A 12324-nucleotide genomic window follows, 5' to 3' on the forward strand; every position below is an offset into this window, starting at 1 on the left:
ATGGAAGTAGTTGTAAGGGTGTGGGAAGTGTTAAGTTTTCCTTACTGATTCTTTTGAAACTGCCGACTTCCGCTTTAGCAGAAGTGGCCCGCTTTAGCGCACCCGTAGGTGCAGATTACTATCCTGCCCCCACGAGTTTTGTTTTCCCTGAACGAGCCTCCTCAACGGCTGACCTTATCGCTTTCACGAACTATTACAACCCAAATCACTGATCCTGCGGGCACCTACCTTTTTCCCACCTGGTAGGCGAGCCTGTCCCGTAAAGACTCATCAAACAACATAAATAATAAATAAGAGCAATAGAAATCTAAAATCATAAATAATTAGTAATGCGGATTACAACAACTACCCAAGAAATCTGGTCTGAATGGTACAAGAGCTTCTAAGTATACAATTTGAATAAAAGTTACAACCTCAACCTGAATACAACTTTTGTTCAGAATGAGAATTAAACAGAAAAGTCTAGATGAACTCCATTAGATCCTTGAAGGCTAATCGAATCTCACTCATGTACCTGGAACAACTCTACACCTTGAAAAGAGTGTAGCAAGACTAGTATCCATACAAACACTATGTACTGGTAGGTATTATAGGCCGACAACAGTTAGCTAACATATATAAAGAAATAAATATAAGAATAGACATGTTCACAATCAAGTACAAACACAACACAGTCCAAGAACAACAACTCAAGTATAGAAGTATCACGTCGGAATCCATGAAGTGTGAAAATGAAGTAATCACTAAGTACATCCACGTAAGGCTTGTAGTAATGTGAACCACACTAGATCGTAGTAGTCTACATCCATAGCCTAGGCGGAACCTCTAGTCCTCGAATCTATCAAGTGTCTACGTGTAATGACTCAGTCGGCCATTTTGAGAATCGATGCTCTAGTTTGCGTGTCGTCTATTCCAGAAGCTCCGTTATAATTATTTTGACTTGCTAGCAAAATTTGAAGTCAAACGAATATGATTTGGTTCACTTCGAGAGAAGGTTTCACTTTTGAAATTCCGGCATTCAATTATTTGGATATATTATTTACTTTGGGAAAACGTGCTCTGATTGTCAATCTGAAGATTCCATTAGATTTGAAATATTAGTTATGATCTGTGGAAATTAACGGGGTTAATTTTAGAGTTCGTCTGGTTGGTTTTGACACTTAAGTTGGTTAACGTTTAATATGCCTATTTATGGTGAAAAGATGGTCACAGGAAGAAATTGGACCTGGATCCAAGATTTGTTATTTCTGTTAGCTTTATTGTGATGTCTATGACTTCTGGGGACGGGTGACTCCATTCCCGAGGTGATCGGATGAGAATCGAATAAGAAAATCTAAGTTTTGGAATTTTGAAGGCTTAAGTTTGAGAAGTTTGACCAAAAGTTGATTTTTGGGTAAACGTGCCCGTAACCAAATTTTGACAGTTTCGTTAGGTCTAGAATGTCATTTATGACTTAGTCGAGTCATTAGTTTGGTTCCTGAGAGGTTCGGGTGTGATTTGGGTAGTTGTTTTAGAAACTAGCTTTTGGTATGATTTGGAGTTGACCACGATCATCATCGGGTCAAGACGGTCCCGTTTGGATGTTTTGAGAGTTCGAAAAGGTTTTTATGATGATTTTGCACTTGTTCACAAATTTTGGTTAGATTCCGATGAGTTTCAGATGTATTTGGGTTGTATGGCGTTTGTTTTTTGTTTCGACGCCGTTTTGAGCAAAAAGGGTGCCATAATGAGCAAACAAGCTTTGATATGTGTTTCGATTGAACCGTTAGATGCATGTCGTAATTTCAAAACTGTAGCAACAAGAATTGTCGCGTTTCTCCATAGTATGAGAGAGATATGGGAATTTTAGTAAAACTTTGCCGTGCAGATTTTTCTAGTGTGATTTTTGCTGAAAATTACGAAATTGCCATTAAGATCGTCCTTTAAATTTTTGTCTTCTTCTAAAAATTGAACCATCATATCTCACTCATTTTAAGGCCAAATGAGGTGATTCAAAATCCTAACTTGAGTAACATTCGGCAAGGAATCTGTTGCAGTAATCAAAAGTGAGCTTTGGGATCATTCTAGCACCAGATATGGGTCGAACAGCTGGGCGTTTTCATTCTTATTATTTGGTTAGGATTTCACAATCTTAGAAGCTCAATTTTTGGGAGACTTGAAGAGACACTTTCAAGAATTATCATTTGGTTAAGATTGCAAACACCATTTTATGATTATTCCATCGTTTAGTAGGATTTTTCATGCTAAGATTCTTGAATTAAGGGAGGCAATTTGGGGATTTTTTTTAAATTCAAATAATTCTTGCATTACAGAAGTAGTCTTCCATCCTACAAATATCCGTAGTAAACTAGTCTTCTCCGATCATGATGTCTGTGAATCAAATTTTACAAACAAAACAAAGGCGAAAACTCTTGTAAAGTAACTGATGTCATCGTCTACTTCTCAAAAGAGTTTGGTCCTCTCTTCTTTCCAAACCCAACAACAACAGTGACGAATCCGCGATTGTATTGCATATACTTGTGGGCACATCCTCTTGGATTCTTTTTCTTATCCTGCTTTGCTACCTTTGGTGTTTGTCCTCTTACCTTACCAGCACGTGATAGCGATTTGTGTACCTTACCCATGGCTGATTGATTACAAAGTAGTCGGTAGCCGGTTGTAGGAGAAGATATGCGAAGGTTAGATTGCTAGATTTGGGGATTTGAAACCCTAGGCTTGAACTTGTTTTTTCTTCAATTAATCATGAATTAGCAGATGGATTTCACTCATTTTTGGTATATAGGCTCCATAAGTAATGGGTAAACTGATTTTGAACAAAATTTTCTATTTTTCCCTTCGTGGCTCGGATTCCTATTTTTGGAGACTTATTGGGTTCAGATTTAAAGTATGTCAATATGGGTACCATTGGATTCGTATGACTTCCTAGATTAATAATTTGACCTTATTAAACCCAATTTTCTTATGAAATGAACATTTTTCCCCTTGAGGTTGGGAATGGGTTTTTGAACAAACTTTTGATCCGAAATTCTTCTAAGACTATTAAGGGTGTCCTTCGAATTCCCTTATTTTCCTCATTCCAAGAGTTATGGTTTGGGACTTGATTAGGAATATGGTTATTTGGGTATTTTCTTATTGATTCTAATTTTATATTCGGATATGATTAGACTTTCATTATCACGAGGCACAAAGGAAGGGCAAGACTAAGGTTTGACTATTGGAGACTTTGTTGTTCGGCTCTCCAGGTAGGTTACGGGTTACCCTATGGTGAGACTTCGATTAGCGAAGCATATTTTTAGATGATATTGTCGGAGAATGCATGTAAACCTTTGGGTATAAAATTGGGTTGGATATTGCCTTAGGTTGGGCCTAGTTGTATAATTTGGGGCTAGCCACCCTGTTGTGTTTTGACTTATCTTGTTCTAATTATTGTTGGTTCGTTGCCACGTAGATATAGTAGATATCGGTGACTAGTGATAAATCATGATGATGATATTATAGCGCCTTACTTGTTGTTGTTTTGAGACGAGGATTGTGATTCTATTTTGGCTTATTACGTAGTCTTTTTATTGATGTTATTGGTGTACCCATGTGTGGTACTGTTGAGATTGATTTGATCATTGACATTGAACTCATACATTACACGCATTCTCATCCTTCATGATATATTATTGATACATTGATGATATATAAGGAAACATTGTTATGAGCTGGGCTCAGTTGGATGAGAGTGACTTGAGGAACGATGTCCAATGTTTATCCCAAAATTAAGGTATGAGTGCTGGTAGCAATTACCGAGGTCTTTACCAAAATCGTGAGGATTGGTAAATAGACTTCGCGGGTCCCCCATGGGTTGTGCTTCCGAGATGTGATGTTCCATCATCGGAGTACATGTGTATCAGTGCATATGCATTGCATCCATATTTCATACATTATGCATTGCATTGTACCTTGGCTTCTTGTGATATTCTTGTGATATAGTTGTGATATACTGATTCAAAATGGATGTACTGAGACTTGGCACAGTTGGGTTTAGATGCTATAACATAAGTGATGACTTGTACTTGGTTAGTGGCTCGTGTTGACTTATACCTTGTGATTTACCTATTTATCTTACCTTATTGTCTTGGTATATGTTAGCTAATCTTAGTCGGCCTATGATACCTACCAGTACGTGTTGTTATACTGACTTGCACTTGCTGCATTCTTTTATGAATGCAGAGTATCAAGTGGGATCGACGTCTACCCCTCGTGACTGAGAGTTCAAGGCTGTGATTCGAGCCTGTTGGGATGAGCATGTGGACGCTTCGCTACCCGGAGACTCTTCTTCTATTATATCTTATCTTGCTATTCTGAGACATTATTGAAACTATTGATGTATTATTATTACTTCCATACTTATAGATTTTAGTTAGATGCGCTTTTATAACCAGACCAGATACTGGGGTGGTTTTTGATTTACTTTCGTACTTATTATATATTTATATGTCAGACTTACGTTACTTTATCTTCTTCCGCTTTTTATGCTGTGTTTGTGAATGTTGGGTTAAGGATTCGCCTACTGAGGTAGGATAGATAGGTGCTCGCGTGACTTTTTGAAATTAGGTCGTGACACTAAGTAAGTAATTAACAAGCACGCCGCATCTCAAATGAATCAACAACTGAATAATCAAGACCGAAATGTATCATGCAATACAATAGATACAACAACCAGAATTAGAGATGTGAATGGGTGTAATATGAATGCATGTGATATGCAATGCAGTGATATGCACTGGCCAAATGTAAGTCACCATATAGACATGCTACGGACGGAATACCTCTACGTCTGAATAGTCATGACCCATGGCGGACGCGTGATGTCCATGTACCACTCTCACGATCCCGGCTAATACCTCGGGCATCGAACACTTCTAAGATCTCGGCAAAGACGTCGGGCATCGGACACTTATCTCTCTCTTCATCATCAGTGCCAAGTCACAACTCATATTAATGTATCATGAAAAATAAGGATGAGTGCCATGCAACAATGTTAATTCAACAATAATCATGAGGGTGAATAAGCACAACCACATCTGTAAATCAACTACCAATACAATCTCATTCCCAAATCTGTGCAATGCCACGTCTGGAACAATTTCCGTTTGGACCACATAGGTAACACCAAATAATATATACAAGAGATACCATATGAAATATGCGTGTATGAAACACCATAATAAGAAGCCTCGGATGTTTCACTTTCACTCTTATCCCTATTAATATCAAATCACAGTTCATATAGAATGTGTATGAATGATAGGCATGATATCAATATCAAGTGTAAATCATAACCAATTCCCAATCATGTCACACATGGACACATGTCACAATATCAATATCAAGTCAAGTCAAGTCCTTTCCTCTATCCAAGATAATGTCAAGATAAGTGAGAGACAACCGTATCAAAATCATAATATGAAAACTAAGTCCAAGTCCAAGTCCAATATCACACACATGGCAACAAGCCAATAAATCACAAAGAGCCAACAAGCCCACCAATCTGTCAACAATACCAAAACTAAGTAATCCATCCCATCTTCATACCCGAAGGCGTAACATGCTATCTCCGACAATCAGTAACTCTATATATGCTTGGCTAACCGAAGTCAAACCAAAATGTAAGCTGTAACCTACCTCGATGACGAACAAGTGCCACGAACTAATCCAGTTAAGCCTTTCCTTTTCTCTTCGAAGGGCCTCAGAACGATTAATGTCTATAAAATATGAATTCTATGTCAGAATACAAATCTAAGAATACCCTTATTGCCATAGTTTTGCCCAAAATTCAAAAATGGATCCAAAAAAGCCAAACCCGAGTCACAAGGGGAAAACGTTAATTTCAATAAAAAAAAATTGGGTTCAATAGAGTCAAAATAGTACCCTACGAGTCTAAACGAGTCCAACGATACCCATATTGCTATACTTTAAATCGAAACCCCAAAACGAACCCAAAAGGGTAACCCCGAACCTGCAAGGACAAAAGTGGAAATTTATTTCAAAATTATTTATCCAAAGATTAATTAGTATAGATCCATAAAACCCATTCAAAAAGCCGTCATCTTGATCTTCAAAACCATGATTTACCACTTTTCAACTTTTGGGTTCAAAACCCCAATTTTCCCCAATTAAACTCGGATAAAATCGATAACCAATGAAAATAAACTTGAGGAAACATCAAAATAAAGGTTAGACTTACCCCCTTATTGAGACGAGAACAACGATGCAAAAATCACCTCAAACGGAGCTCTAGAACTCAAGATATGCTCATAATGATAAATGAACACAATCTGATTTTTAATACATAACGATGTCTACTTCGGCAGACCAATTTCCTCCCCAGTGGACCAATTTCCGCTCCGGCGGACCAATGTTTTCCCCAGCGGATCCGTTCCTGTGCCCAAAAGTTTGCCCCAGCAAACACACTGTCCGCGCTAAAATGACCATAACTTCCTCATACAAAGGTGAAATGCGACAATTCTTTTTGCTATGGCTTCGTAATTACGATACGGATCTAATGGTTCAATAAAAACACAAAAAAAGGTCTTTTGATTAATATGGTACCCTTTATGACCAGAGAAACTAGGCCAAAATATCGAATACGAGAGTGACACAATCCACATCCATCCAAAACTCTGGGGAATCTCAGCAAAACTTGTGGACAAGTCAAAAATCATCATACGAACTTGTTGGAACTTTCAAAACATCGACACGGGGTCATATTGACCGGATGTTGACCATGGTCAACTCTAACTCTTTAACTTAGCTAGTTTCTCCACCAATGACTCAAATCACACCCAAACCCTTAGGGAACCAAACAAATGACTCCACTAAGTCATAAATCACATTTCGGGCCTAATGGAACTATAAAAATTCGATTACAGGAACGTTTACCCAAAATTCAATTGTTGGTCAAAGGTTTTTCCCTTTAAGGCTTTATTACACATACGTTATCATAGATCTCACCCGATTACCTCGTGAACCGTGCCACCCATCCGTGTAGGTCAAAATCGTACTAATAGGACTCGAGAAGGGTCAACAGGGATAAATGGGTCAAAAGCACTATATCAGCCAAACGGGTCATTACATGAGATACCAATTAAACAATCGTTCGTCCTAGAACGAAGAATGAGAGTATGAGAGCTGATGGTAACCAATAAATCCTTATTATACCCACACGGAAGCCTCCACAGCAAAAAGTACGCCAAAATCACTGCCCATTCACCTTAACGGTCAAAACTTCCTCTAACTTAACTAAAAGACCCAATTTCCATATTTTCATACTCGAATTTCTCTCACAACTAATCCCCGAATAAAAGAACTATTGTTGCTAGAATTCTCTGATTCGATATAACCATACCTCTGAACGCGATTAATAGGTCCCACAAACATTCTCCGAAAAAACACAAACCTTTAGATATAGACACAATCATAGCCCAGTCTGAATTGGGAAGATATTCTAATTCTACTAACCTTTTTTTCACACCTTCTAAAGCAGCTCTTCGCACAAAAAATTCTTAGAAATACACTAACACACGCCACAAGTTTGCAACTACAACTTTCTCTCGCCATAAAAGAATTCTTGCTCCATCTGAGAACTCTAAGCAATTCCATCAAATTGATCTTACTCACTGCTGACTTCGCTAGTTCCAGGACCTCTTAAACTTTCAAATCACAATACTGAAAGCATACCCACTAAATGTCACACCCCAACCTTGGTGAAGCGTGATTGGCACCCAGCACCTTACGAACATCGAGCGAACCAACTGATGACTCGCATTCTCTATGTCTCAAACGGCGAAATACGGCCAAGAAGACCAACTATGAATATAATATCATGCATACATATATATACAATGGGCCTGCGACGTCCATATATCCACTAACAAAATATAACTGAGCGGTACGCAGGAATCTATCTGTAAAGACTCTAGGAATATGACTGAAGTACACAAGTCGGGACAGGGCCCCCGACATACCCTCTTGTCACAAAAAAAAAACATATACAACTCAGACTTAGCAATGAAATGGAGCCCGCCAATCAAAACTGGTACCTGAAAGCGGCCTACTGTGGAAGATCCTCGTCCCGTCTGTCTACATCTGCGGGCATGAACGCAGCGCCCACCAGAAAGGACGTTAGTATAAATAATGTACCGAGTATGTATGGCGAAAATGTAACATCATAAATATATGTAAACTGCATGAAGGAAAGATAAGGATCAACTTGGCACTTCTGACTTGCTAATGAGAATCCAATACATATTTCTCTTTATGCTCTCATATCCTTAACTCCATCTATGTATAATACCGTATCTATGACTTACTTACTGTCCTAGTGCTAACTGCCCAACTGATCAGTGGTAACTGCCCGACCGGCCGTACCACGGTGGTAATAACTGCCCGTTCGATTATTGCCCGACGGTAGGGCGCAATTGCCCGACTGATCCGTGGTAACTGCCCAACCGGCCATAGCTCGATGGTAATAACTACCTAACCAGCCATAGCATGGTGGTAAACACATATCTGCCCAACCGGCCATAGCACGGTGGTAACATCTGCCCAACTGGTCATAGACCAGTGGCAATTATAATCAACATCATAACTAAACTTCTACAAGTAATCTCTATACCCTTCCTGTGGTCATCACATAACCCGTAGGGTCTACATAATCACATAAGACTTATAAGCACAGTTAGGCCATTAGTACTTCTTCCCACTTGACTAGACTGTAACCAAATCCTAAGATACAACATGAACCTCTCTTCGAACATTAAACACCTCATTAGAGATCCTCTGCTAGCACTCTATTCATGTCCTATAAAACATTCCTTAAGAACCTGTTCCTAAGCTCATTAGATTATTATTAAGGAACCGTCATCATGAACACGTCTCACCTTGAAGGAACAAAGTCATAAGTTGAGATCGACATCAATGAATAACATCAATAGCCATGAAATAAGCTCAAGGATATCACAAGAACACCGAGAACTGTAAGCTTTGGTACTTTTAGAAATGAGTTTATTGAAGATGTCATATATAGGTTCACAATAAAGGAATGATTCCTTAAGAAAGAAAGGTTTAGCCTTAACATACCTGGGAACTTACTTTTCGACTTTCCAACCTACCTCCTGTCTTGCAATATAGTTATGATCATTTGTAGTCTCATAATCTACATATAAGACCATCCGTACTATTGTTAGGCGCACTATTATACACTTATCTCAAGCCTTTAATTAAAATTCATTTAAAATCTGCTGAAATTTGGGCAGCATCTCCCCTGTTTATGTGCCTAGACCAAAATCACAATCCAGCAACCAACAACAACAACAATACCAACATCAACAACAATATTATCAATACCAATATATTCCGTAAAACATTCCACACGATGTTTTCCCAATTTCTCAACCAGCCATAACAATACCCACAGTACCATAATCAAAGAATTATATTCAATTTAATCTCAAATTAATCCAAAATTCTCTTTCAAACTTACCTCATGGCCATCAACTTCAATTCAACACTTTATGATTTTCTTCCTCCTATTATTCTTCCCACTTTAAGACTTGCTAAATATTTACATCATCTCAATCATGTAAATAATAGGAAGAACATACCTTATAGTAGAAGAACTTCACTTTATTCAACTCTTTCCAAGATCAAGTTCATCACCACCTTGAAGAGAAACAGGAACAATTACCTTCCATTATCCTTGGGTTTTGATGTTGATCTTCTCTCTTGATGATATGGAAAGGTTATGGAAGATTATGGAAGGTTATAAAGGATTATGGAAGGTTATAAAGGATTATGGAAGGCTATGGAAGGTTAAGGAAGATTATGGAAGGTTATGGAACCCTCAAGAACTCTCAAGAACTCTTTAGAAGTGTGGGATGAGAAGATGGTGAAAAATGATGAAACATAATGAGTTAGAGGGGTATTTATGGGTCTGTGGGTCAGGTTAGGCTCTATTGGGCCGAATTAGTGGGCCTTAAGTGAGTTTCTAGAGAATTCGCATAAGTTCGCAGGCTTCTGGAACCTAGACTCGATGAACTTCATTTTAGGCTTTTGAAATACCTTAAAAATACTGATATACCCCTCCAAAGTTGACCCAAAATTCTGTCCAAAATTCTGCCAATTTTTTTTCCAAATTTTCGACAAACTTTCTTTCTTTGATTTGCTTGGTCCCGGAATCTTCCGAAACTCTCTATACATGATATTTATCATTAACCATACTTGATAATAGTAATGTCCTTTGTTTCCAATGTTTTCCTTTTCCAGTTACAACTTACGAGATCGTAATACATCCTTTACTCATACAATATACTTAATAATGCTTCGTTCCTCATAATCCAAAGTTGTTTTACTTAGCCATAACTCGACATACTTATGTCCAAATTTAATAAGTGCTTCTCTGAAAGTACGGGGTGCAACACTAAATACCTCACTGAGACAATTTCATAGGAAATCATCTGATCAATCTAAAGACCTCTCGCAACTATAGTACCTCTTTCAATCATTACCAAGTACCGACGTAAACCATTATATTTGTCCGAATTGCTGTTCTCGGTAAAATATCCTCAACTCCACTCGCAACCCTGCTAAGGTAAACCTGTCATACCTCAAATTTGAACTGGAACTCATTGAATATGTGAAGGTGATTTACTGGGAACCTATACGTCCTCCTAGAAATATAAACATAGCCCATCAAGATCTAATCGAACAATTCTGACCCGAAATGAATGCACAACCCATAAATACCACCAATAGTCAACTTTATGAATCAAATCACAGTCTTATTACACATCTGTGGTGACCAATTCTAATCCTTTCTTTGTGCATAATCAGTTATGTCTGTCACCCTTGACTCCAAAAGTTGAGTTCTATCCAAGTTGTCAACTTAGTACCGAAGAACTATACCTTGTGATTGCAATCTTCATGTTTCTCGACCTTTATCTGATATGCAAATCTGATATGACCCCAAACTTTTAGAGGCAAAACCTGTAGCCTCATATAATACTCGTTTAACCATTGAATCTCTACTTGTAACACCTCGATATATCTATCACCATTTTGAAAGTATCAAATCCCAAAATCTCTTGCGCCAACCTTGCACAGCTATTCCCAAGCCTTTTATATTTCGAAAATGCTCACCCTAGTTGTCTGATCAGTAATACCCAGGATATAATACACTACCACAAATACAGTCTCCTCGAGATAATATAACTCTAGCCGTCACATTATAGGGATTTCTAGAATTCCTTTCCATTAAATCACACAACTCGTCCATCGAAGAGCACTACGAAATTATCCATTTGATTACCACACCATCCACTTCCCATAAACCTTAACATGTCGGCTACCTGAAATTTGCTTCTCATAGTCGCTGATCACGAAACCTCACAAAATTTCATTCTATCACTTAGCCTATTTCTGTAGGTTTCCTTCTTTAAGCTTACTCAACAATCATACCTCATCAGAATTTTGTGAGATAACAACACCACAATCTATGTAGACCCAAGTAACCGAAAATGTACCTTATTCTTACTGATTCTCGATCAACTATACCTTTTCTTGACTTTTTTTAGGGGAACCACCCAGATCGAAAATCAGATCCTGGGTAGTATTTTATTAATATGAAAAAAATACAACGAGGGGGGGGGGGGGGGGGGACATAAACCTTACCCTTATGAAAATGAAGTAAACTGGACATTTCCAGTTTAATGCATGATATTTACAACCTATATGTACTAAATGATGCATGCTCCTACTGTACCTCCCCTTTGGACATGTAACCAAGGTTCAGACAGTAATTTATGAGGCAGTCTATCCTGTTGTTGTTGCTCAGAAACTGGACTCCTTCAGCCATGTTGATTTCTTTGATAATCAAACATTGTAGCAACATGTTACGCCCTTGGAAGTATCGAAAATGATTCCGGCATTTGTCTAAAGCACCAAAAATGTCCGCCAGGATGATGGCTGCCATGTCAAAATACTTGGTTTCCTGATCCTTATACCATAGAAGATAGCATGGGCCAAGTAGATTACTCGGATGTCTATGGCCAATGACTCATTCTCCGGGAATACAATAGTGCCTAGTAAGTTATATGGCAAATGCCAAAAGTATAACAGCTTCCCATTCTTCTCTACTCTTGGACTCGCTCTAATATAGATTATACCCGGTGACATCCCCGAACCTCAAGTATAGATCACTGAAGTCTACAGTGGGTCCTTTTACTAGGGTGCCTCAGTTAAGGAGAGGAACTTCATGATTTGGCCGACGGTGGGCCT

At 38.3% G+C, this 12324-nt stretch overlaps 1 protein-coding gene across 1 annotated transcript; it reads right to left on the reverse strand.

Moving 5' to 3' along the window:
* Window positions 1-2325: 2325 nt before the first annotated feature.
* On the reverse strand, window positions 2326-2624 carry LOC132629364 (small ribosomal subunit protein eS30z/eS30y/eS30x-like). Its single transcript, XM_060345036.1, has one exon. The coding sequence runs from the start codon at window positions 2622-2624 to the stop codon at window positions 2436-2438; it is 189 nt and encodes a 62-aa protein (XP_060201019.1). The 3' UTR covers window positions 2326-2435.
* Window positions 2625-12324: the final 9700 nt, after the last annotated feature.

Source organism: Lycium barbarum, chromosome 2 (assembly GCF_019175385.1).
Source record: "Lycium barbarum isolate Lr01 chromosome 2, ASM1917538v2, whole genome shotgun sequence".
In the NCBI taxonomy this organism is placed as follows: Eukaryota; Viridiplantae; Streptophyta; class Magnoliopsida; order Solanales; family Solanaceae; genus Lycium; species Lycium barbarum.

What these genes read in the sequence shown, in the direction of transcription:
- LOC132629364 (XM_060345036.1), bottom strand. Translation starts at nt 2,624, where the DNA reads ATGGGTAAGGTACACAAATCGCTATCACGTGCTGGTAAGGTAAGAGGA.